This window comes from Ilyonectria robusta, assembly GCF_021365365.1.
Source record: "Ilyonectria robusta strain PMI_751 chromosome Unknown BGZ61scaffold_98, whole genome shotgun sequence".
Lineage (NCBI taxonomy): Eukaryota > Fungi > Ascomycota > Sordariomycetes > Hypocreales > Nectriaceae > Ilyonectria > Ilyonectria robusta.
Genome location: NW_025764532.1, coordinates 25,094 through 51,956, shown reverse-complemented (window position 1 = coordinate 51,956; position 26,863 = coordinate 25,094). Strand labels below are relative to the sequence as shown.

General features: G+C 42.2%; 5 protein-coding genes and 1 pseudogene across 6 annotated transcripts; 2 read left to right on the top strand and 4 right to left on the bottom strand.

The window, feature by feature from the left end:
- Nucleotides 1-1,898: 1,898 nt before the first annotated feature.
- On the bottom strand, nucleotides 1,899-1,971 carry BGZ61DRAFT_t214 (annotated as a pseudogene). The gene has a single exon. The product of its transcript is annotated as a tRNA-OTHER (tRNA).
- A 2,451-nt stretch (nucleotides 1,972-4,422) lies between these two features.
- On the top strand, nucleotides 4,423-4,965 carry BGZ61DRAFT_311598 (ankyrin repeat protein; the record flags this gene model as incomplete). The annotated part of the gene is made up of 2 exons (XM_046238816.1): nucleotides 4,423-4,653; nucleotides 4,753-4,965. Coding segments are annotated over 2 exons (444 nt in total), but the record flags the coding sequence as incomplete, so codon positions are not given.
- Nucleotides 4,966-6,453: 1,488 nt separating this feature from the next.
- On the bottom strand, nucleotides 6,454-7,376 carry BGZ61DRAFT_469325 (uncharacterized protein; the record flags this gene model as incomplete). The annotated part of the gene is made up of 2 exons (XM_046247944.1): nucleotides 7,249-7,376; nucleotides 6,454-7,137 (listed from the first exon to the last, which is right to left on the bottom strand). Exon 2 carries the CDS (start codon nucleotides 7,021-7,023, stop codon nucleotides 6,457-6,459), a length of 567 nt encoding a protein of 188 aa, XP_046093394.1. The 5' UTR covers nucleotides 7,024-7,137; nucleotides 7,249-7,376.
- Nucleotides 7,377-14,032: 6,656 nt separating this feature from the next.
- On the top strand, nucleotides 14,033-14,605 carry BGZ61DRAFT_375755 (uncharacterized protein; the record flags this gene model as incomplete). The annotated part of the gene is made up of 1 exon (XM_046242442.1): nucleotides 14,033-14,605. A coding segment is annotated over one exon (573 nt), but the record flags the coding sequence as incomplete, so codon positions are not given.
- Nucleotides 14,606-22,701: 8,096 nt separating this feature from the next.
- Nucleotides 22,702-23,582, bottom strand: BGZ61DRAFT_487839 (uncharacterized protein; the record flags this gene model as incomplete). Its single annotated transcript, XM_046250032.1, has 3 exons — nucleotides 22,702-23,092; nucleotides 23,364-23,517; nucleotides 23,558-23,582. 3 exons carry the CDS (start codon nucleotides 23,580-23,582, stop codon nucleotides 22,702-22,704), a joined length of 570 nt encoding a protein of 189 aa, XP_046093392.1.
- A 263-nt stretch (nucleotides 23,583-23,845) lies between these two features.
- BGZ61DRAFT_242673 (kinase-like domain-containing protein) lies at nucleotides 23,846-26,288 on the bottom strand. The gene is made up of 7 exons (XM_046238364.1): nucleotides 26,073-26,288; nucleotides 25,784-25,906; nucleotides 25,516-25,627; nucleotides 25,250-25,454; nucleotides 25,040-25,195; nucleotides 24,493-24,944; nucleotides 23,846-24,442 (listed from the first exon to the last, which is right to left on the bottom strand). Exons 1-7 carry the CDS (start codon nucleotides 26,113-26,115, stop codon nucleotides 24,043-24,045), a joined length of 1,491 nt encoding a protein of 496 aa, XP_046093391.1. The 5' UTR covers nucleotides 26,116-26,288; the 3' UTR covers nucleotides 23,846-24,042.
- Between the last annotated feature and the right edge of the window lie 575 nt (nucleotides 26,289-26,863).

Below are 26,863 nucleotides of genomic sequence, written 5' to 3'. Positions count from 1 at the left end.
ATTTTATAACTTTTGTGTAGTATATTCGCACTCGACATCTTGTATGAGTGGCTGTAATAAAGTTGGGACTATCTTACTTTCTGCCTACAGCTGAGAGCTATCTGCCTTATTACAAGACGCATAAGACACATCCAAATAAATTAGCTGTTGCAACTGTAATTCCCGCCCAGCCACAATATTACCCGACCAGGCTCTGTCAGTTAAACCTCCGCTTTTTACTCCTCCCCATCCTCACAACCTTTAGCCCTTTTATCTCTACCTCAGCATAGGCATATACAAGACATCTCGTAGTAGATCTCTCTTTCTATACCGTTCGAGTTGGTATTATACACCTAAGTAATATTGCAGCTATGGAAATTGCAGGACTTGGTATTAGAGTAGTCGGGCTTGTAGGCGCCTTGACTTTAGTCCGGGAAGCCACGGGTATATACGATTCTTATAAGAAGGCTGGATTCGAGTTACAACCTTATTTTATTTAACGTAACGCAGCTCTGATCTTACTGTAACAGTAGTGCGAGAGTGTAGGCTATAGCAATAAATAGTTAAATAATTGTTACTACCTAAATCTTGACAACTTAAAAGTGCATTAAGTAGTTAATAATCTTATAAAGTGTATTTATGAGTCTTTATATATTGAACCTAGTATGGAGAGTAAACTGCTAGATAAAATATCTTTATTAGAAGGATTATAATCTTAATAATAAGAGCTTTGTAGTTATATAAAAGGACTAGTATAATTGGAAAATTATTGCGACTTAATATCTTATAAAGTAAGGTTAGTATAAACTTAGTAGAATAAGAGTAAGGTTTCTTATTAAATTTAGAATATTATTAAATTGTTGTAATTTTTATAGGATTTGATATTGCCTCTTAATATCTAGAGTATAATCTTTATAGAAATTAGCTTAAGTATAATTAATTAGTATATTTTTATCTTTATACTACTACTTTTAATAAAATAATTATAAAATTAAAATTAAATAAAGTTTTATATTCTTTTATATAGTATTTATTTATAGTAGATAAAGAGTGTAGAAATAATATAATTATATCCTTTTTATAAGAATTGCAATTCTAATAAATTTAAATGAGTTTAAGAGGGAGCTTTTTTATTAGCTAGAAATTACTTTAATAATAGATATATATAATAATTTCCTTTAAAAATAATTAAAGAGTATATATAAATAAATTCTTTAATATTAAGAATTTTAAAAATAGAAAAATACTAATTATACTAATATAAAAATCCTCTAGATTTATAATTTTACTGAGTATAATAAGATAATACTTTATATTAAGATTATTTAATATTTATAATTTAGTAACTTTATTATTACTTATTACTTCTTTTTATTTAATTTAAATAATTATATAGATTTTTTTATTATTATTTAAGCTTAGATATATTAATTAATTTATTTATTTATTTAGTATACGCTATTTTACCTTTTATCAAGGCCTATAGAACTCCTACTACTTTATCGGATAGGGAAAAACCGTATGCCTAAACATTGGATGAAAACCCTACCCCTTCCTTCTATTTCTACCACTCTATGTACCCATAAGGTCACTGTAGAGCATACAATGCAACTTCGAGTCTGTAACTGGTAACAACACCTCAAGCTATTCCTCGCCATTAACACCTCAACCTTCTAGTCTTCCAACCTTCCTATTTTCTCTGGGTAGAGGGGGGTTACCTATTTATAAGCGCAGGAATGCGCTGTAGTTAGCCTCTTATAGTGGGTTGGCCAGTCCACTTCCTAAAGGCAAGCTAGGGACCAATTAGCTTGCTACCTTAGGCCCGGTTAGCGAGTCGGATCCTCGGGTTCAATCCCTGTACAGGCTGACTTTTCTGCTAGGGGACGAGGCTAGCAGTCACAGCACAATTACAAGGATTGTGCCCTGGGCTGGATTCGAACCAACAACCTCTTGAAAAAAGGTCCCAAGCTCTTAACCACTGAGCCCCAGGGTTATATTAATTAATTACTTAAAATAAAAAATACCTTTAAGTTAGAATATACTTAATAAAATATTAATAATAAATACTCTACCTCCTCTAGAGATATTAAGAAGCTCTTTAAAGTTATAATTTAAAGCTTATTAAGTTATATCTTTATTATTAATAGCCTTAATAAATACATAGAAATAAAATACAATTAGAAGGCTAGTTATTAATAATTACTAATTAATTTCTTTTAATTTCTAAATTAATCTATCTTTAAATTATTATAACTTACTATTATAAGCTATAATAAGCTAGAAATATAAAAAGGCCTTTATATAAGCTAATTTAATATAAGTTAAATTCTATTTAATTACTTAATTTAATTTAATAATATTAAAAATAATACTATATAATTTACATAAAATATTATAAATTAAAAACTATAAAATAAAAGTAAGCTATAGTAAGATAAGCTTTTATTATATATAGTAAATTAATTTAAAAGTATATTTCTTAATATTTAAGTTCTTAAAGAATAATTTTATAATATAAAAAGTATAAACTTACTTTATTAAATAATTAACTAAGTACCTATTAGGCTAACTAATTTATATAATTGGAATTAAATAAAAATTACCAATCTTTAAAAACTAAATAAAAGCTAAATTCTAGCAATTTTATAATAAGCTATATTTACTTTGTATTTAATAATTATATTAAAGATTACTAAAGTACTTCTTTTTATAAATTAAGAATATAAGATATTATTTAAAGAAGAATTACTAGATATTATTAATAAAGAATATATTTAATTAGAGATTTTTAAGCTTTATAAATTATTAGTTAAAATATAAGAGTAAGATTTAAAGCTAGTATTTTTAATTGTTTACCTAATTTATTTTTTAATTAAGTAATATATCCTCTATTATAAACTTATTTTAATAGAATAATTAATTTTAAATGAGAATTTACAAATTAAATAGAATGTAATATAAAGTAATATTCTTACTATAATATATCTTTACTATTTGAATTTTAACTAAGTTTAAGAAGAAAAACTAGCTAAAGAGAAGAATTTAATACTTTAAGTATTTTAAAATTATACTATTATATTATAGTATAAGTATATTAAATAAGATACTAATAATATAAAATAAGTAATAAACTATATAAATACTTTCTTTTATATTAAAAATAAAAGTTAGAAATAATAAAAAAAGTAAGCTAATAGCTATTTTTAAGATTAAATATTATAATATAAAAGTAAAATCCGAAATAGTAACTAGTTATTTTATATAGCTTTACTTAAGTTTATAAAAATATTAATATATCTTATTAGAGAAGTAAGGCTAAATATAAATAATATAGATATCTTAGAGAGAATAATATTTTTAGTAGCTTTATTAATAAGATAAGTATATAGAGTAACTTACTTAATTAAGAGAGGGGCTAGTCTAAATATAATAAGTAATAAAAGGAGAAGTTTACTTTATATTACTTTAAATAATAGTTATTTAGAGGTTATTAAGCTACTATTAGAAAAAGAAGTAAATTTAATAGTTATTAATAAGAATAAATAAACCCTACTTAACTTAACTTTAAATAGTAGTTATTTAGAAGTAATTAGGCTATTACTAGAAAAAGAGGTAAATTTAATAATTAGAGATAATAATAAATAAACCCTACTTAACTTAGCTTTAAATAGTAGTTATTTAAAAGTAATTAAACTGCTACTAGAGAAAGAGATAAATTTAATAGTTACTAGTAATAATAAATAGATTCTACTTAACTTAGCTTTAAATAATAGTTATTTAGAGATTATTAAGCTACTATTAAAGAAAGAAGTAAATTTAATAGTTACTAATAAAAATAGATAAATTCTATTTAACTTAGCTTTGCTAAATAGTTATTTAAAGATTGTTAAGCTACTATTAGAAAAAGAAGTAAATCTAATAATTACTAATAATAATAAATAGACCCTACTTAATATAACTTTAAATAATAGTTATTTAAAAGTAATTAAGCTGCTATTAAAGAAAGAGGCAGATTTAATAGTTATTACTAATAATAAATAAATCCTACTTAACTTAGCTTTAAATAGTAGTTATTTAGAGATTATTAAGCTACTATTAGAAAAAGAAGTAAATTTAATAATTACTACTAATAATAGATAAATTCTACTTAATTTAGCTTTAAATAGTAATTATTTAGAGATTATTAAGCTACTATTAAAGAAAGAAGTAAATCTAATAATTACTAATAATAATAAATAAACCCCGCTTAATATAACTTTAAATAATAATTATTTAGAAGTAGTTAGGCTGCTACTAGAAAAAGAGATAAATCTAATAGTTGCTACTAATAATAGATAGACCCCACTTAACTTAGCTTCGCTAAATAGTTATTTGGAGATTGTTAAGCTGCTACTAGAGAAAGAGGTAAATCTGACAGTTACCAATAAGAATAGATAGACCCCGCTCAACTCGGCTTTAGATAGTGGTCATTTAGAAGTAGTCAGGCTGCTACTGGAGAAAGGGGCAGATCTGACAGTCGGAGACAATAATAGATGGACCCCGCTCAACTCGGCTTCGCTAAATGGTTATTTGGAGATCGTCAAGCTGCTACTGGAGAAAGGGGCAGATCTGACAGTCGCCAACAAGAATGGATGGACCCCACTCAGTTCAGCTTCGCTAAGGGGCCACTTGGATGTAGTTGAGCTTTTGCTACAGAAGGGAGCCGACTTCACGGCCGTGAACAAGCTTGGAGAAACTCCGCTCATCTCGGCTGCAGCCCATAATCAATAGCAGGTAGTCAAGCTTCTGTTAGAGAAGGGAGCAAACTTCATCAAAGACCCTCGCGGCAAAACACCCTTGATTTGGGCTGCACAACGAGGGCACTATGAATCTGTCCAAGTATTGCTTGCGCACGAAGGCGTGGATCCAAACATTCGAGATCAGGTCGGTCGAACCGCCCTCTCGTGGGCTGCTGGGAAAGGCCATGACAATGTGCTCGAGCTACTTCTTGCAGTTGAAGGCATCCGTAAAGACTCGGAAGATTGCAATGGCTATACGCCAATCATGTGGGCGGCCCGGAAATCGAAAAGAAATGCGCTACGATTACTTTGCCATCATGGAGCCTTGGTGACAGAACCTTTGAGAGATGGTTTGATATTTCAGCTAGCTATGTTCATGCCTGATGTTGAGATATGTGAGCTACCTATGTTGGATTCTGTAGGCTTTGATGGACTTTTCGGGTTTGAGAATCTGTTTCAAGGCCAATGTACTCTTTGTGCATAGATATGATTTTCGGTCTCTAGGCGACTTACCGATGCAAGTAGTTAAGATACCAGGATTTTAACCTAGACTCATCGAATTGTAGCATCCCTACTGTTTAGGACAAATAACATCGCACCACATTCTTTGTAGCTTCCTGTAGTGGCATGTTGCCACGATGATAAGCATTGAAATGGATCAATGCGCTGCAATCGCCTCAATCAATCGAGACCTTGTTGACTATATCAAACGGTTGGATGACTGGAGACATGGCTTTAAACAAAATTTGACGTGGTGGGCGAGACGCCAGGGACCCTCACAAATTGTCCAAATGCTGCTGATCATACCCTTGCAACACAACTCTCTCCTGTGAAAAATTCTCTCACTCTTATCTCACTCTTCATCAAGTATTTTTGAGTTAGAACGGGATATAGCAATAGAAGGGTGAGATTATAGAGGATATAGATACTGCAAACTATTCAATCCAGGGATTAATACTCAATAGAGTGTGGATCCTGAATCTGTTAATTGTCTACTTCTTTAGATAGATACTTCTTCTGCTATTTTCTCACTCCTATCTTACGACACAATCAACAAGACCGGGTTGAAGTTTCTCGTACAAATGCAAAATACGCTAGCAAAGACAGGGGTATGTCTGGGTTGAGATTCGTAAAACAAGACCGGGTTGACATTTAAAGGGGTAAAAAAAAAAGAAAAAAAAGATAGCTGTAAGCGCTTCAATTCGTAGATACCCTATGAGGATTTGAAGGACTAGGAATACGTAATTATAGCGTTGTAGCCCTATTTATTATTCGATGGTTACTGGATTGAAGTTCAGCTAATAGGGTTGTGATTGGATAGCAACTAGGATATCAACAGTAGGCTGTAACTAAAAAGCAAAAAAAGTCAGCAGCCACACAGGACCATTTACTACATAGATAAGCAGATAGAGAGTTAAATAAGAGCATATTGCAAGTAGATTTACAGAAGAATCCATTAATACTATTCCATTTAAGAACCCAGAACAAGAGGATATTATAGATCCATTTATTTATATCCCAGAGTTCCCAATTATTATTTGCAAGGTGTGTAAGTATGGGTATATTGCTAAGAGTCGTGCTATTCATATAACCCCTTATTGCCAGTTGAATAACTTTTCGCACGTGCGGCATCACATGATCAGGAAAATCCTTCCGCAGCCCGATTTCCTCCCCCTTTACATCATACTGTCTATCGCGATCATAACACTCCTCTACAACGCCACCAATACCCCGATTTCAATCGTTTTTTTATGATGGATCGTGAAAATGAGTCTCTCTTTATTGATGATCCCAATTTTATGACCATTGACGAATTTTCCAACGCATCACAGAGCGAGATCGACACCTTCACAGACGAGGAGCCCGTGCTACGATGACAGAAGACTACAGTTCCTTCGAATCTACAGTCTCTGTATGGCGATGACAACACCACAACCGCATCATCAGCATCATCACAATCACCGACTCCATCATCATCAGCTTCGAGGATAATGGGTAGGGCTGACAGCCCTAATAACGTACGGCGGATGACTGCAAGCATCCGCCGGGACCGCACACAAGCCGAGATTGAGTTAGAATCATCACCATCACGAGCCTCAACACCGTCACAGACACAGGCCTCAACGCGACCTTCAACGCGGTCCTCGACTCGATCACAAGCTAGTACAAGACCACGCATGAAGAAAACAGGAAGCAGACAAGGAAGGGGAACGCAGGCTAGCTCGAGGCCCTCGGCAACACCAACGCCGTCTGGCAATAGCTTCATTCCAGCTACTCAGTCGTCCCTACGAGATGAGATTGTGGTCAGGCTGTGAGGGACTTTCCTATGATTCCAGGGCGCCTCTTGCTGTCATAGTAATTTTGGTGTGGAAAGGAGAAGGTAAGGAAATCTAAGCGAAATTGCGAATTCTCACGTGATAGTTATTCAACTGGCAATAAGGGGTTATTTGAATAGCACGACTCATTGCTAATGCAGTCCGAACGCATTTAGAACACACACACACTACAATTTCAGCTGAAGAGGTGAATACGATTGTAAGGAAGATCGATGCAATCCCGGAACTAATCCGTACACGGAACGGATTAGACAAGTTCCCGTTCCCCACTACCCACAATCGAACCGATTCCATACATCGAGGATCATGGTAGAGATCAAGCGAGACAATGTCTCAATCAGTCCCGAGACGTCGTGGTCGACCCAGAAAAGCAGCGTCTGAAGAGGAGCGAGTAGCCCGGGAACGTGCTCTGTAGCGTGCACGATTACGACGATACTACTAACGACAACACCAGCAAGCCATCCACCTCTATGGCGTGCCGACCGAGTTGCAATAAGTAGAATTTATATATTATTACTATTATCCACCTTATCCGCCTGCTATACTGTTGACTACGGATTCGGTTATTGGCCTCTACCTAGAGCCTTATCTCTAGATCCCCATGCTGTTCGAGGATCTACTAGCGGCCGAGCCTACCTACAATTATAACTACGACGACGACGAACTGAATGAGGCTAAAGCGGGCCCGGCTGGAGTATTATACAGCCTACTACCTGTGGGGGATAATGAGCTACATGATACACCATCCTATTATTGCCCGGCTGGAGAAGAACGAAGCTAGTATAGCTAGGAGATATAGGACCTCCTGTAATTAGTTGAGAAAAGCCTTTATATCTTAGTATTATCAGTCCAAGGTATCTATTCCGATTCCCTCGGGGCGGTATTCTGAATTGCAGTTTGGGCTTGCTTAGCTAATTCCAAACTATAGCTGATAATTACAACGATAATAACAATAATAATAACGATAATAATCGCGGATTTATTAACTACTCTTATTAAAATCCGCCTATTCTTAAAAACTTAATTTCTATACTTAAAAAATATCTTGCCTAAGAATGGATAATATATCTAAGTTGCTTAAGTAAAGAATATAAAGTAGATTATAATAGCCTAGTTAATACTGGTTACTACTACTTATATAACTCTCTAGAAGATATTATTGTTCAGCTAGATAGATTAATTAATAATAACTATAATTATTATCCGCTCCTATATATTACTAATCCTTTTTCCGATCTTCTTAATTATGCCTCTTAAACTAAGAATCTCTATAGTAGCAACTCTTCTTTTAATATGAAATAGCCTATATACCTATACTACTGTAATTTCCAAGTAACTTGCCAAATTGCTCTTAAAGGGTTTTTAAGTAATAGCATACTACTAAGTCTCTACCTTCTAACTAGATATTATCTTGTCTAGCTTTTTATAGATAATTTTATTTAGAAGACCTATAATATCAATAGTATTTATAGTTTTCTCTCTTTTCTAGCTATTACTAAGTTAGGTATCTAATAGTACTTGTAATTATATATTATCTTCAATTATACCAATAATATATATCTTAGTATTAATATTCCAAGTAATACTTTTTATTAAAATAACTCTTATTTCTAGGAAACTTACTAGTAATAACAACCTCTATATTATATCTCTAACTATTATTTTAGGCGAATTTAAGATTTAGTCGATATATTTATCTAGATATTCTTCCTAGCTTTATACTCTTACTATATATATAATAACCTATATATATAAACCTCCCTACCTAGGAAATAGTATACACTTTAGTATGACTAGATACTCCTACTAGCAATCACTATAGCCATTTAGGACCTGAATATTCTTTAGTATATACCAAAAAGCTGCTGAATTACCCAATCTACCTTATGCACTCAGCAGGAGAGTATCTTAACTAAGCACCTTAACAAGCAGAATGTAAATACTAACGTACTTAGGTAAGGCAGTAGGAGCAACACACTCTCCTATATCCTCCAACATAGATACCTTAAGGCTATATAGTAAGGGGTCTAATTACGCGTAGCAACATTTCCCTAATTCGCTGGCATAAGACTCTATATGGGGGCTAAGAACTTGAAGCTTGTCTATATGCATCCCGATATTACTTAGACTATTAGCGACTAGCGCAACTAATGGAATACTGCTGTTAACGAGGGATTCCTCGACCCTAGTAGTATATATATTAATATTGGCCGTTAATATACTCCTCGAATTAGGTCTGTCGCCGAGGTTAATATGCTCCTTTAGCGTTAATATTGCCTGAAGCATCTCTAGCGGTAGCGACAGGCGTGGAGTTGTTATTATAACGCCACAAGATTTATTAAGTAAAACCAGCCCGAGTCAGTCAAGTCTGGCATCGCCCCCCTCCACCAAGCCGAGTACCCATGGGTTATAATGCGCGACGCGGTCGATATAATTATTATGCCTATATATAAGAGCTGAGAGGCTCTGGAAGGCCTTCTATATAGCTAGTTCTACAATCTCATTAAAATTCTATTTGACGCTGCTAAATAATATCTATTTTAGAATCCCCAAGTCGAGAAGATAGCTATAGATTTTTGTATCTGGCTGATTGTAAAGGCTCTACTCGGGGGAATTATGCTAATTAAGCCTCCTTTAAACTTACATACTGCCTAAGTAAGCTTTGTGTTAGAGCCGGCCTAGTTCCAAGTAGTGAAGATATTATTTCTATCTTGTTTACTTATAGGGTTTAAGCTGAAGATTGTATATCTTAAGCGCTCCTCTAATGCATCCTCCCTTATTTAGCTTCTTTCTATACAGCAGCCGAAACTAGTTATTATTAGGTATCTACTAACCGGGAGCTATCTTTCTTTGCTATTTAATTGAGAATAATAGTATACTTCTTATATAGTAATATTAATAAAGATATCTCAAATTATACCTACTGTAGTATAAAGCTTTATAGATAAGAATGCAACTTAGATATCTAACTCTTAGATAGAAATTGGAAATTATAGGAGCTCTTTATTTATTTTAATCTAATAAGTAGCTTAAGGCTGTAACTCTATATATTAAGTAATGCCTTAGCTAAGGGGTTAGTAAAGGTACTAAGCTAGTTCTCTAACTAGCAGCTTATAGTAGAGCTCTAACTAGCTGATTTTATATAACTAGTTATAAAGAAATTTGATATTTTGTTAGTTAAGGTTGCTATAAGCCTGTAAATAAATAGGGGTGTTGTAAAATAGCTTTTACTTATACTAAATATAATACGGCTTTTTGATAATTTGTTATTAACTCCCCCTAAGCTTAAAATAGTAGTTTATATATTCCCTTTAAAGATACTGGATTTTAATATAAAGATCTTCTATTTTTACTCTTATTACTTTAATAATTACCTTATAATACCCCTCTTACTTCTATCTTATAATATTAACATTACCCCTATTAACCTTCTATACTTTTCTCTTTATCTTTTAATATATTTTACAAACTATAGCATTAAAGTAGGTTTTATAAACTAGCTTCAACCTATACATTTTGTCTATATAGTATTCTTAGAGGTACTATTTGTAGAATCTCCCCTATTTAAAATATCTATAAACTCACTAAGTTTAGTTAAAAAAAATACATAATAAGTAATAGTTTAAAAAGAAGAATAAATTAAAACTAAAAAGCAATTATTAAAGGATATTATAGAGTAGATAATTATGGATACTAGTAACTTTAAGTTATAAGTAAGCTTGTTTTTACTAACTAGCCTTCTCTCTTATATATTTATATCAAGGCAATTAGCTTTACTTAAATTGGGCTTTATAGATATAGGCTATTAAACTTATCTAAAATTTGTATGTTAATTTAAGCCTATGCAATACTATATAGCCGGCATTTAAAGGCGCAGCTATCCAATCCCTCTATTAGGTACTTTTTTTAATATTAGTTATATTGTTGTTGTTATTAAGGGGTGTCCTCCTATTTGCTACTGTAAATAGCATAACCACTCTATTGGTATCGAGATTACGCGATTTTATATAAAATAAATGGGTTATATATAATCCTGGTAATAATTCTTTGCAAATGGGTGTGTGTAATATAATTAGAACTAGTAATATTAGCAAGGCTAGCGCTAAAGTCATCCTTCTTATTGAATAAGAATTAGCCCGTGGAATCTTAATTATTTATATCTAGAGTTCTTATCTTAGCCTAGATGAAATCATTGAGTTCATATAATAGAGAATTCTTAGTAGGATTGCGGGTCTTGATATATATCTTTTAAGATGGTATATACACTATACAACATTCTTATTATATTCTCACTCTTATCGTCCGAGGTTTACCAGGGGGGGGTTGCTTCCTAAATTAGAACTAGCAATTATACATCCACATTATTATCGCATCCACGTCACATCCGTCACATGTTGCAAGATAGAGCGGCACTGGAATTTCACATCGTTTAACGCCGTTGCACCGAATAAATAGCTTAATAATAAATAGGCCTAGGTAACTCGCCTGGAAGTTTTCTTTAAAGGATTTAAGTTAGGGACTGAAATTAGAGGCAAATATACTAAAGGTAGAATGCGGGGTTAGTATGGGAAGGGTGCTGATATAATTTGAGTACCTGGGTGCCTATGTATTAGTTACTGCCGACTAGCCTTGTAGAATAGATCGTGGATCTACTGAGTAGATCTATGTGTGGATTTAGTGGAGTGGATTGCAACCCTGAAAGTACCAGTAGAGGAGGCATATTGCAGAAGAAAGTGATCCGTTTGCTTATTATATATATTAATTAGTTGGAGGTGGATTCATCCCGGTCATTATTTACATGTGATTCTTAATTACGTATGATTATGATCTCTGTAATAATAAATTAAATATTTATATATTTAAATTATCTAATAATCTGCCTTAGCTGTCCCAAATCGCTCTATATATAGGAACACCCCGAGTCTCAAGACCATAAACAACCTTCTTAGTAATCTTCTTATTTATAATAATAATCACAGCCTCTGCCTTGAAACTTTATACTAGATTATAATCTATCTTAACTAGATCTAGGCAGCTAAATCTCTCGGTATTATGAATAACTACATTAGTTATCTAGGCCTTAATAACATTATACAGATCCTCTCCAAACATTTATTCTAGTCGAGATGTTAACCAAATTAGCTATGTCAGGCAAGAAGGACTTTAAATGTAGCTCAATATGGGTCCAATACCAGATCCAGTTGCGATCAGGACAATACGGTTAAAGAGAGTAGTGATACACATAACGCCGCAAGTGGGAACTCCACGGGTCCAAATATGAGACGGTGTGAACGGCCTCTAGTAACTGTATTCCAGCTATCTAGTCCAGGATGCTATTTACATCAAAGATGAAGAAGAAAGAAAGAAATTCCTAAGTGCCCCTGAGCTGTGGAATGATTTCCCATCCTGGCGCGCACGAGCCAAGTACGTCTTGCGGCACAGCCGCAAGGATATGGGCCCTGGCCCGTGACACGTCATGACAAGAAGGCTGAAGCTGGCAGCCTTGGCGGCGGAATGTAATTCCGTCTCCGCGGCGGAAAAGGTCGGAAATTCGGACTTAAAGATATGCTGCATTGTTGCTGCTGACGGGTTGTAATGACGGCTTCAATTTACGGGTTGTTGTGCGGGTGGTTGTGTGTGTGGATAAGGTTAATGTAAATTGGACAAAAAGTGAGGGATTTTGGTGTGAAAAGCCGATACCGGCGTCCAGCCTCAATGAAGTGGGTCCAGCCACAAATTGGGTTGCAAATAACTCCAGGGTGGGTTACTTTATAATCACTCCCAAGAAATACTCTTCAAAACTTGCCGAAATATACACGGAAGGTTGAGTTCCTTAGCGCAAATAAATCGGTACGCTCCTAGGGGAGGGCATTTCGTAAATGTCACGTAAGGGTAAACTTTCTAGTCACCTATAGAGGTTTGTTTTTGGCTGACAAAAGCTAATTTCTCGTTTCACCTGGCGCGTTTTACATGTGAGAGCTGTTCTACAGTAATGTTATAGGTGGCGTATGTGGTCGTAAAAAAGCCGCAGCTGTAACGTGTTCTGGCGATCCGAGGCACCTGGCGGTGTTTAATGGCGGCCTAAAGGACGCTGCCGCTCCTACGGGGGGCACACTGATTAGGAAAAGGGCCCTTGATTCGGAAACAAAAATACCCCGAAGCCCATACATTTTAGTATGGAGACTAAGGTCACTTTCTGGCGATTTCTCAAAAAATTGGAGAGGCAATGCGGGGAGGGTAGATACCTCCTTGCGCATAGTATTTTCTATGCAGCCAGAGCTATTTCTTTTCTTCGGAGTCAAAGGCCCCTTTTCCTAATCAGCGCAGTGCTCCTAATAGTGTAAATAGTGCGTGTGGACACCCCAAACTGCTCCTTTAGTGCGTGTGGCTGGGCCACACTAAACCACCAGCGCGTTGAAACGGCCACACTAATTAAACTACCAGTGTGCCTGCAAGGCCCACACTGCACTGTTAGTTCGTCTGTCACTTTCACACTAGTTTATTTTACTAGAAACCTTTTTCAGTGATCAACTAAGGGGTTGATCCGTTAATGGGGTAACTAGCTGACTTAGTACCCATGCTACACTTGATGCAGAGTATCTCCAGCTTCTCCCAGCCTCGCGAAAGCAGAACTATTGCATTGTGGCACGATGCACCCCGCACTCTCGCGACTTCATCAAGTATAATGTGGCAAGGTACACAGTACAAATGAGCTTCGCAACCTATAGTGCATTTCTCTTTAGCAAAGCGCGATGATTTGACTCAACCAGCATGTCGCACAACTTTCGCGACGCAGATTTGACGTCACAATGTCGTCCACGATGCCCCGATACTAGACTACTGGTGATGTCAATGAATTGAGCTGAATGACGCAGCGAGTTCTGTTCAATGGTCGGCGTCTTTCCACTTTCTTCGAACTGATGGATATGATATCGAATTATGGCCGATTCATCCCTTCTTAGAGCATCCGGCTCGTCGCGTTCATCGTGGCCACTCCCCGATGCTCCTGATCCTCCTGTAATCACAACATTTCTCCTCCAGTTCTTGACCGGCTCACAGGTAGTGCAAATTAAACGACAATTCTTCTTGTCGTTGCGTCGAAACAAACAGGTCATGTGGACTGGCAACAATCGCAAAGAGGCACAGGAATGGGCGGATCAGAGAAGCATGCGGACATTGTCGACCGCTATGGGGCCGCTTCAGCACGGCGACGACCCACGATGTTTCCTACCGAGGAATGACCAAAAGAGACGGTCGCAATACATGAGAGGTGCCTCAGCCCTTTTCGCGTGGTGCGTTACCACCGACGACATCGTCACCATCCTCTGTCCGCCGCCTCCAGACCGATTTAACCCAGGAGGAGCAACGAACATGCAACTGGTCGAGCTGCCAATCCTGACGGGAATTGCCGGAGGCCAAGCTGTGTCCCGAATTGACGTTATCCACCCTATGGTCCATGGTGCCGAAGACTTCAGATACCAGTTGTGGCCGGTCGATGAGGTGCACATTTGGATCCATGCTTTTGCCGAGGCGGGAATACCGAGGACGCTGTGGCTGCAGCGAGCAAGAACGCCCCAAGTGCAGCGGATTGAAAATTTCCTACGTTCACTGTCAAGAGATATGGAAGAAAACGCCATTTGCCATGCGATATTGCCTAAGCAGGGCTCAACCGGTGCGGCGATGGTTGAGGTTGCGCCTCAGGTGAGTCAGCAGAAGGGCAATATTCTTGGAAACAACAAGAAGGCAAAGGGTAGGAATTTGGACTATGGTGGGCCGTCAACCACACAGCCTAAGGCTTCTAAGGGCAAACAGAAAAACACAAAGATAAACATGAGTGGATCAGCGCCAACATCTGAAGGGGAAAAGGCCAAGAAACCAAAGCTCCAGCAGCAGGCACCTGGCAAGAAGAAGAAGACAAAGGTTCCCTCAGGTACCGGGAAAGGCGTCCTCTCATCAGCTGAAGGGAAGGCAAAGAAACCAAGCGTGGTGAGCGCTGTGCCTCAGTCTAAAGCCTCTAAGAAAGCGGCTACGGGGGCTGAGAAGGTATTGGTCGGAGGAGGTTCATCACTGCAAAAGCACGGCATCGCCAAAAGTTCGAAGAAGAGGAGTGGTAAAAAAGCAGCAACGGAGGGATTGACTGCGGCAAAAAGGTCACCGGGCGAGGCAAAGAGTAGTGAAAGCACAGAGACTGCCGCAAACACAGCGAGTGCACCGGCGAACAACACCGAAATTGACAAGATCCCAGCTCAAAACAAGGTCAAGAAGACCAAGTGTAGGGGGAATAAAAAGGGAAAGAACAAGGAAACTCAATTCCTTCAAGGATCGTGGATGCCGTCTATCTATGCGCCTGGGCAAACCACTTGTCGTTGCACCATTTGTCGAGGCGATCGCGCTTCCCTACGCAGAACAGCGTCTCCCTCTGTGCAGTCAGACGCAGCCTGGACGAAGCCCAATGCGTTGTTAACTGTAACCATTGAAAAGCTGCGCAAGCAGAGTACAGAGGAACGGGCGAGCCGTCTGATATGGTTATCGGGGGAGTACAGTCGCGCTGAGGTTTGTCTACAGTCAGCGCAGACTTCTTTGTTTGTCATTCCGACAGCCAGCTGTCTTGCGCTCGAGAGGTCGCAGTCTGGAAGAACGTGAATCATCTGAGCACAATGCCTTGGAATTTCTGTCTACATGATTTCCCTAAGATGAGTAATATGTACCGCATGGTGATTATAGTATTATCCTCCGAAACTTGACCAGAAGGCGGAGCTACCCTAAAGGGTTCACTCTGGCTCATTTGATGTGATGATGCATACTCTTGTAAGATAGGGACCATGTACTTTCGCAGGAGCGGCTTGGTGTTATCCTGTTGGCAGATAACATCAGTAGGCTCAGATGTAACCCAGCCTACAACGTGTGTCATCACTTCCATCATAACTTGAGCCTTTTCTCTTTTTATATCGAGAAGCAGGTGGATATCTGGAAAACGAAGAACAGGGTTCTCCCGATATAGTGATACACCTCGTAGTATGCTTGGTCGAGCAAATGGAGACAATCCAGGCATTTGCACTACCACCATGGTACCGCCGCCTGCCCATCGGGTACGACCTCGACCGAGATATGGCGACAGAAGCCGCCAACAGGATGGAGGGCATCCTGGTAGCAACCAGTGCTTCCGAGAAGGCAGGAAGGGTAGGCATGGGCGGCATCGTTCGTGATACTCTGAGTAACAGACTGGGCGAAGTGGTGGCTAGGTACTCGATTACGATCGGTTCGAGAGACGATCAGAACGTGTATACGGCAGAGCTGGAAGCTATAGCGATGGCGCCGAAATGCATGCCAGATGGGCTCCATCATCGGCAACTGACCGTTATGACGAGCAGCCGATCGGCCTTGGAAGTGATTGCACAACCGCAACAGCAGTCGGGACAATGTACCGTTCGAAAGATTTACAAGCACGCCGAACGACTCTATAAAAGCGGCAACATCGTCAAGATGCTGTGGGTACCGTCCGGAGACGAAGACTTCGGGTTGTGGGATGTTACAGTGGTTCAAAGACCTTATCCAATGCTCTGATCACGCCTGAGCTCGCTCCGAGAAGCTGTGATGGGTTTGAGACGTCTTCGTCGCCGGCAACACGGCTCGTTCATCGCATGCGCCCTCGATACACGCCGAACAACACGCGCATGGAGCGGAATTGCTCCGCCGCGACTCCTTGGGGCATGGACACTATCGAGTGGCTGCCTTGATTTCCGAACCCTGCAGTTTTCGCGTTGAAGCATACCCTCTGGATTATTTCACGATCAACGGGCGTAAGATAGATTCCGCTCATCATCTGATTTATCAAATCCTCTCTCCGCAAGCGCCGTAGAAGACTTTGACCACACTGGATGAATCATTACCCCGACGTGTCGAATCATCCATCCCAAGGTTTGACTCGTCGCTCTTCCAACAAGTCTCTGGCTCGAAGAAAGATACTGATGACGCACAAGATTACTCTCTGCCATTATGTGCCACTTCACCCGATCCACCTGCGGCCGATGCGGCTCCTTGATGAAAGTGGAGCGCACGGTAACCTGCGAAGATTCCGACCAATACAATTGTGACGGGACAAGAGCACGAACGAGGTCGAGTGCGACTTGGGTAAAATGATTGTTTACAAGGAGAGAAAGAGATTCGTAAGGAAAACTCTGACTTAAGCTATTTACACAATATAAAATGAGACTATTCATAAAGTATGAAAGTCACATGATCGTTCCCTCACACAACCTCGACCCCTGTCTCGACTCTGACGACCTCTTCCGCAAGCGATGAACAGTACGAACGTACGCTCTGGAGGCATTTCCCAGGCTGGGCGTTCTCTGAGCGAGCCAGGGAGACGCGTTGCTGGGCCTGGCAATTTGGATATGACATCCAAAAGGAAGACGACCGCAGATGGATATGCCGAGCGTGCATTCGCAAGAATAATCCACATCCACGTCATTTCGAAGCTGATGGTATTCACAACGCGTACAATCATCTGTTCAACGACTACGGGATTCGCGCTCCTCCTGGAATGACCAAAGGAACTGCTAAAAAGAAGGCGAATTCTAAGGGTAGAAAGCCTCCCGGGCAGCGGACTCTCGCGGAATCCATGAAGCTCGATCTATACGACCCCCGAGAATAAGCAATTGCGAACGACTTTATTAAACGCTTCAACAAGGAATACTTCCGGAGGCTTCTGATTGACTGGATCGTGGCCAAGAATCACTCCTTTTTAATTGCCGAGGAGGTAGAACTCCATGCTATCTTCGATTACTTGAACCTATTAGTTTCGGCACGTAAAGCCAATATTACCACATAACTGTTCGAGAAAAGATCGTTGCCGCATTCGAATAATATAAGCAGAAGGTGATAGAGGCCTTGAGCAAGGCGCCTGGCCTTATCCACATATCCTTCGACGGCTGGCGGTCTGGAAACCAATATGCCTTATATAGTATCTGTTGCTTCTTTAGGGACGAAAACAATAAGCCTTGCAAGATTATGCTTGGGCTCCCTGAAGTTAGCGCCAGGCACACTAGGCCTAATATCGCCGCCGAAATCCTCGACGTAATTGAATCGTATCAGATCCAAGACTTGGCTATTTCACGCTTGACAACGCGAAAAACAATAATACCGCCATGGAGATTATTGGTGGAGAGCTCGGCTTCGTAGGGGCACGCATGGCGAGGGCGCTGTTTTGGGCATACCTTGAGCCTCTCCGCCAAAGCCATTCTATTTGGGCACGACGCTGACGCTTTTGAGCGGCGGATATTAGGGGTAGAGCCTCTTACCGAAGCAGAACACTTGATTTGGCGCAAGAAGGGGTCAGCAGGCAAATTGCACAATCTTGTAGTTGCTATCCACAGATCTAACTTGTTGACTGGCATGCTTCGCAACATTTAACAAGAAGCCTTCAATAAGTCATCTGATCCCAAACTGAGCGCCAGAAAGCCGCTGGATGTTATTTTGGATAACGATACTAGATGGCTGTTACAGTTGTATATGATACGACGAGCTCTACTGCTTCGCGACTATATCGAGCGACTTATTGCCCACTATCAAATCGACTTCAAATAATAGAACAAGACTAAGAGGGGCAGCTGTTAGAAGTTACTTATATTGCCCTTTATTTGCCAGCCAGAGAACTAGCTATCCGACAAGGACTGGGAGGTGGTCGATTTATTTGTGCGAATCCTTAGTTACTATGAAGCCACGATTAAAATGCTCGAAGGCGACGGCCAGATCCGCAAGCGGAAGCGTGGGTGGACTGGGTTATATGGCAATATTTGGGACGTTATTCAAGGCTTTGAATTCCTTCTCGAGCAGCTTGAACGCTTTAAGGATACCGCGAAGGACTTCCCTGATCCTGAACACTTCAGGATCAATATAAATTTGGGCTGGCAGAAGTTAAATGAGTACTACGAGATATTGAGCGAGACGCCCATCTACTACACTGGCCTGGCGCTCCATCCGGCATACCGATGGAAATGGTTCGAATGTAACTAGACTGACCGCCCTGAGTGGATTGATGAGGCAAAAAATATAGTTTAAGATGTCTGGCGTTTTAAGTATCGGAAGGCTATATTGCCTGGAGAGGAGCCATCAGCCATTGAGCCAGTTCCCAAGCAGCAAAAGACTTCGGACAATCCGTTCTAGGAATACCTTAAACGAAACCCCTACATAGCGCCAGAAGCAGGTTACGATGGCCTTACGCCAGGCGAAGACGAATATCTCTAGTGGATTACGCACTGTGAAAGTGGCGATGGCTCTATCGACGATCCTCTCGCTTACTGGCACGAGAAGCGATTTAAGTATCTAAACTTATTGCGAATGGCGCTTGATTTTCTCATGATATAACTAATGTCGGCTGAGTGTGAGCGTCTTTTCTCAGCAGCAGGTTGGATGGTGAACCCTCTACGCTACCAACTTGAAGCCCAGATGATCGGGATGTGCCAGGTATTGCGTTTATGGCTGAGGGCGGGTATTATTCATGAATTAGATCCCTTCTTTATCTTGGTAGACGAAGAAAAAGTCGACCTCGAATTGGCTTAGATGTCAGATCAACAGCCTGAAGGATGGGCAATAAAGTGGCTCACTTAGGTGGTGGGCGTTCAAGACGAGATGGAAGCCAGTTGGAGATTAGTCTTACTTAGAAGTTGGAATAAGGGATGTATATGGGCAAGGGCTTCGGGAATAGCTTCACCATCATGGCATCAAGAATAGAGGCACTTGCCAATCCACCCAATCCACCCAATCCACCCAATCCACGATAGCTTCCAGTGGATCCACTCTACTGAGATATTCAGTGGATTATGATCTACGCACTCCACTCGAGCAGCCAGTGGATTGAGTGGAGTGGCTTTCAACCCTGGGTAAGTGGAGCATACTTACTTGAAGTGCCCATGTAGTAACTACGGAGGTTATTATCTTATTCTTGGCAACTTAGGGTGCTTATGGAATACTTACGAATGCAAAAGAAGAACGCGAAACTAGAAGATTTAATAATTAGTACTTCCTTCAAACATTACATCACTAAGAGATCCCTGTGACGGGATAAGAGCACGAACGAGGTCGAGTGCAACTTGGGTAAAATGATTGTTTACGAGGAGAGAAAGAGATTCCTAAGGAAAACTCTGACTTAAGCTATTTACATAATATTCATAAAGTGAGACTATTCATAAAGTATGAAAGTCACATAATCGTTCCCTCACAATCCCTCCTCGCACTCTTAACTACTCTTACAACGGTATCGATTGCCATCGCCATATTCGATTACCAGCACGGTCAGTATTTCCAGCGTTACCTTGGCTATCCAGAATATGTTCGACCTGTTGCACCGATAGGAAACGTGGGATATACGAGGAGGAATCATCTAATACATAGGGGATTAACGCTTACCTTGGGGGAATTATGCCTTTTAAGTACAACCAATAGATAATGCTGCAGATAAGGTATATAAGAATCTCAAGCCAAATCATCCAGATATATACACTGCGGAATATGAGAAGGCCGCGTCTCTTATAAATATGTTTTGTTTGCTTTATGGCTGTCTAGGTGGTGAGCTATCTAAAGCTGATTGTAAAGCCCCAGGCTAGCGAAGTAAGAGTAAGGTTATTGTCAGTTACCTCTTGGAGGATAAAATTGGGAGAGAGGAGTGTGATCATCATGAACTAAATATTAGTTGATATTAACTTAGAATGATTATAATTTTAGTCAGATTCTGGTTCTATTTAGATTTTAGAAGAGGCCTTATAATTTAAATGAAGGACGATATTGATCAAGATAGGTATCCTTGCCTATGGTGTTGGTGTATCATCAGCCGCCAGTCAATAGCTTTAGCCACAGGAGCTGAAGTCTAGCCCTCACACGGATCTAGTGACGCAGCACTGACTTAAGTACGTCGTGACGCCCGCAAGCATCCCCCGCTTCTGCACAGATTGGCTGGAATTCAAGCCTTCCTCCCCCTACCTGAAAATCGCCCACCATTAACAGTACAGGAGGCTTTGGTACCTGAAGACGACTCTGGCAAGAAAGCTTCGAGAACTCCAGGCAAGCTTTTAGAGAGCACGGCCTTGCTGAAGACTGGTCTGGCTTCGGCACGGACGTTGCTTGTGGAGTGGAGCAGCGTTTGGCGGAACGCTAAAGCCAACTTGTATTTCTGGTAAATTCCGGGGAGGGAAGTATGGCATTACCCGGGCGAAGTGATCAACATAGAATGCTGAACGACTTTCAGGTTGAACATCACTATAGGAGTAGCGCTCTAGGGTTGGAGGCTGGAGCGGTTAAGTGTCGCGAGATTGGATGCGATTCCTAGTAGATCTGACTATACCTTCAAGTTAGCATAACATCTCGTCAGGTCCTCTTCCGTACAATTCAGCACCTAATGTGCAATCTCCAGCCTGATAGTCCCTGTCGTCGAGAAGAAAATCAAGAACGAGTAAAATGCTGACCATCGCTATGGAGAGAGCAATGAGCGCTAGGGTTTTAGTGTATTTCCAGATTTCTGTGGCGCGAAAGCATTGTCTTGGGCAGCGTCTATTACATTAAATACAAGATGCTACTGGCACAACAGGTAGACAAGCGAGTTATTTGCTAGAATAGCTACTGATACGAATTGTTATCACACGCGGTGTTGGTCCTTGTGGTTAAAGTGACCTGTCCCCTCCTGGCCTGTGCATTACTGGCGTAGCAACGGCACTGATGCATTGTTGATGGCGGAAGTCATGTGAAAGTGACAGATGCCGATCCTAACGCCACGGGCCGGCTGATATCCAGGCGTCATGCAAGCGTGACATTGCTCTCAGCGCTTGAGAGACGAAAACCTTCTGGGTGCGTCTATGAATCGTAATATCGTAAGCTACGGTTGCTTCAGAGGGATGAAGCATTCAGAAGACAAAAGTTGAAAGGGGCGGAGATTGATTTTGAGTCAGGTGGCACTGTTCCGTTCGCATTCTTGGAGAGCCCGATGCAGGGAAGCAGGTACTGGGGCTGCTACACTGTCGACGCCCTCCCTACATAGTGCATGATGCATTTTGGATGCCGTTTGTGGCTTGCGGAAGGCCGGCACATCGCCCTGGCGGAGCTTTCCGTGCAGGGGGGATGAAGTTTGTGTTTGCGCTACTGTCCGCTTCCCCGGCACTCTAAAGTTAGGCTGCTGGGTGCCGGCATGGTCCTGGGTCAGTGACGAACTGTGGCGAGAAGATAGTGTTTCTAGCACTGACGAGAATCCTCGGCCATCAACTTTGCTTATGTGCCGTTGCCGTCGTCTCTATGCCATAGTGCCGGCCTGACCTTGGCATCCGGTGACACGGCTGAGATGGTATGCTACTTGACAATTCAGCAGCAAAGGAACCCGGATCCCAAAGCTGACACGCAGCTCGAATTTCTGCACAGAAAGGCTGAAGCTATTTCTACCGCCGAATTCTTCCGCTGATTGGAAGCCCGTTTGTAAGAATGTGCCTTTCTGTCATGTTCATCCGAGCCATAAATCGGCATGTTTCTCCGTTATCCCCGTTATCCCATATTATCATTTTTTCGTTGTATGGGCTACGAGGGGCTGACACTCGGTGGCGTCAGCTGGCTTTCGGGGTAGGTGAAACTCACTCTTCAGCAATTGACAGAAGTTTGGGCTGGAGCCACCCACCTAGATATCTTGGCCGCTCCGTTCCCCAACGATGGCAAAGATCCCTCCTCTGGATGCGGACATTGCGTTTTGCCCTCAATAGCGCGACATTTTCTTTACCTTTAAGAGCCATATACACCTCGCTTCCCCGTCTTATATCTTCAAATTCTCGCCACCCTCTTCCGACTACCACTGTGTCGTGTCGCGAATCATCCACTGGTTCCAGGGCTTTGCATTTCATCGGGGAGGGCATCCCACGTCGGTTTGAGAACAAATGCCAGCCATTGCCGTCTCGTTTCACGCCTATAACGCCAGCGCCGGACAAGGCAACAAAGGAGGAGAATAAATAAGTGGGCATCATCGATAATCTCCGCAATGGGAGTGTCCATGATTTGATAACAAGAAAATGAGGTCGAGTTTCAATGAGGAATGTCAGAGTAGCTTGAAACCGGAGGTACGTATGTGGGGGGCATCTCCCGTTTTATATTAGAGGCAACAATCTCGGGCCGTATCCCTAACCCTAGAAGTTGATCACGATGGCCCCATTCGGCGAATGTGGACAGACGAGTTATTTCAGATGCCATGAACGATTGAACGTCCCCGGCCTAAGGCCAGATCCCGAGCTAACCGTGAACTTACATCACACTAGCAGTTGATGCAATCCCCATGTATTCCTTACTCAAGATAGATGCGCGCGCACTTCCTCTGAAGGTCTCAAATAAGGTCTTAGATTTCATCTTCATATCGTAATCGGGCAACATCTGTTGCTTCAACACCCCTGGCGACAACCGTGCTACTACAAGATCATAACCACACCTCAAAAAGGGACTTACATAACTCCAGTAGATAGAGCGGCATCCGGTCCGTGTTATGTCCGTGATCTGTGGCAAGTTGATCGTAGGGCAGACGAAGGAATCGCGTGAATCAAGGTGAGTCCTTTTATGATCAAGAAAATCGGGACTATTCCCCTCCATCGGCCTGCTGAGTGTTGAGCTTCCACATTTGTGAGTATTGTAGCCGCTCTTGGCCTCTTTGTTGAGCTTCACGATCCTCTTGGGCAACCTTCCCGCTTTGGTCTTCGGTCACGCTTGAGCCAGCCACGCTTTTGGTCCAGTCCTGCCATCGGGCTTCCGGAGAAGATCCAGCTTCATGAGAGCTTCGATTTAGGTAAAATAACACAGTTATGTCATATAAGGTAGTCACTACGAGCTGCCGCCTTCTTCCTTCCAGGTTTTGCTGTGTCTTCATCCCGCTGTGCCTTCAGACTGGGTATCGATCCATCGTCGCCAATGCGCAAATAGCCCATTGTGAGCCCTCTCTAGCCGATGACAGCTCGAGCGCCTTTCTTGCCCAACACACCCCTCTCCTTGGGTTTCGGGCTGTTGTTCCGCCCTTTCTTGCTCTTCAGGAATCCAAACACGCCGCCTGAGCCCTCGTCCTTGCCCTCCGCGGCATTATTGGCATCCGTCGGTAGGGTCGCATCCTGGCGTGCCAACTCCGACCAGCTACCACCTCCATCGAGCGTCACCTGAACGCCCCCAGTGGGACTTGTGACTCGTTGGCCCGCGATAATGGGGTGGTGGGGGGTTGGGAAGTCGTTCTGGAACTGGGGGGAAGGGGCCGACATGGGGCTAGTCTCATCAGTCGTGATGGCTTGAAGAGCGTTGTCCGGGTCGGGTTGCACCTTATCATTAAGGCCTTGGGCGGCTTCAGTGATCCTGTTGGGGTTAGCACACGGGCCACAGGTCAAAAGGATAAGCCACCTCACTTCTTATATGCAGCCACAGTGTAGTCAAACGGCCGAAAGTCGGTCTCAATCATCCGATATAGCTCATCCTCGCGGATCTCCTTATCGGTCGCATCCGCTTTTAACCGCTCTCTCGGCTTCTGGCGTCTTGCTCGGGCCTCGAGCGGCGCTGCCTCCAAGAGTAGTTCTTCTACATGGTAGGTGAAGTCGAAGTTGGTTTTGTGGGGGGAGGGAACAAAGACGGGCTCGATCTGCTTCTGCTCGAGGAGCTCAAAGTCGAAGACCTTGAAGAATTCGTGATTGGCGAAACTGTCCCATGTCGAACCCATGCGAGTGTCTCGGTTGGGGTCGAGGGCGGAGCCGATCGCATAGATACAGGCAAGGGACACGGAGGGCTGGGTGACCGGGAACTTGGGGTTGGCGGTCTGGATTTGCGAGCTGAGGGAGCCTTCGGAGCCCCCGTCGAAGGGTCGCTTTCATCGAGTCAGTCCTGCTTATCTAGCACGCGGAAGGGGGTCGAGAGCGATGTCGTCTGCTCAGAGAGAATCGTGCAGCCATTGAGGCGTACCTTGTTGTAGATGCACTCGTAGAACAGAACACCCAGTGACCACCAATCTGCGCGGACATCGTATCCCTTTCCAGCATATACTTCGGGGGCGAGATAGGCCGGAGTACCGGACTTGCCCGTCAGAGTCCTGCCAGCGTCGACGTCTGAGGCAACATTCTAGCGCATGGTTAGCAAATGCACACCTCCGGAGCATAGACGGCAGGAACGTACAAAATCGGTCAAGTGGACGTGGCCGTCGGCGTCGAGAAGGACGTTGTCGGGCTTGATATCTCTGTGGATGATGTTCTGGCTGTGGATATACCTCAGGGCGCACCCCAGCTCGGCGATCCAGAACCCGACTGCCTCCTCGGTGAATGTCTTTCTGGTGATGTGGAACCGCAAATCACCGCCGGTCATCAAGTCGACCACAAGGTACCTGTCACTGCTTGTAAGCCACAAGCATGGTACGCCTCGGCATGGGATTGGTGGGGTCGTACATGTACTCGATATCCTGGAAGCTGTATCTCAAGTTGCAAACGAAGGGATGGTTGACGTATTCGAGCATCCGCCGCTCGCGGATGATGTTTCGTACGCGCTCGGATCGTACGACTGCAGTCGTGGCATGGTGGTCAGCGTAGGAGCAAACACATTGCGCAACCTAAGGAGACGGGGTTTTGAGGCAGAGGGAGGGGATGTCGTCGAGACGGGAACCGTGGGATAGGAGTCGAGGGGTGGGACACAGAAAAGAGCGAGTCGGCGGTGTACCTTCATCCTTGCGGATGTACTTGAGGGAAAATGACAGATTGGTATGCTTGCGCTCGACGATGCGCACCTTTCCAAAAGCACCTCGGCCGACGACTCTCAACAGGCGGAAGTCGTTGAGATTGACTGCGGCGGTGGGAGTCAGCGTGGGTTCGTGAGCGAGGTCCGTCTGATCTGGCGGTCTCGCGGGGTGGGCGCGAGGAGGGACGCTGCACCACGCAGGGCACAGGTGGGAGAGAGACAAGAAGGGTGGGGGCGGTGGGACTGGGTAGGGGTGTAGGGATTCACGTACCTGCGCCATTGAGGTCGACGGGCTTTCCCTGGCCGCCGCCCATGATGATGGTCTCGATGTAGAGGGCGACGTAGAATTATCGTGATTGGTAGTAAAGCGCCATGCTGGAATTTGAGGCTAGGGCGAGCGACGAGTGAGGGTTCACGATGCACTGTAGGGGCGTGGCGAGAGCCAGAGAGGTGAGGGGAAGACTGACTTAGAGCACTCGATTGCCTCTAAACATGAGGAAGCATCGATCCTGCCTTTGACTTTGCATCCTCGCGTTATGTCTTAACTTATATCCAGAATTGAATTTGCATCCTGGCAAAGACTGCGGACGTTGAGAGACTTTAGACGTCTGGTGGTGGGGGTACGTCCCCAGCCGCTGATAGTGGATACTTCTGCGTTAGGTCACTGCAACATGGTACGCCTTAGGGTATGCCTGAGCTGCACTTGATGGACTTGATATCTGTATGGATACCCTCTTGTGTCGTGTTTTTGGTGTACGATCGACTTTCTCCAGCGCGAAAATGCGAGCGTGAAAATAGGTTGGGGGAAGATCGCGCTAAGACCGCTATTGGCCGCAGCGGCGTTGTTGGTTTGTTATGTACAATTATCCAAGGGGCGTGCCTAATGTGCGACCGTAAAGGGGCTTAATTACCAACACCCTTACATAACCATTCCCCACCGTCCGTGGTTATCACTAAGGAATCATATCAGTATAAGTTACATGCCGCGCGACATAGATGGCTGGAACAGGGGTACAGAACGGCAGGGCTACCACATTCAAGGGATTGACTCAAGCACAGTCA

Bases quoted from the DNA above. Each gene is read 5' to 3' on its own strand.
- BGZ61DRAFT_242673 (XM_046238364.1), bottom strand. From the start codon at position 26,115: ATGGGCGGCGGCCAGGGAAAGCCCGTCGACCTCAATGGCGCAG. The intron at 25,907-26,072 runs GTACGTGAATCC...CCACCGCCGCAG, and splicing joins CGTCGACCTCAATGGCGCAG to TCAATCTCAACGACTTCCGC. The intron at 25,628-25,783 runs GTACACCGCCGA...CCACGACTGCAG, and splicing joins GTACATCCGCAAGGATGAAG to TCGTACGATCCGAGCGCGTA.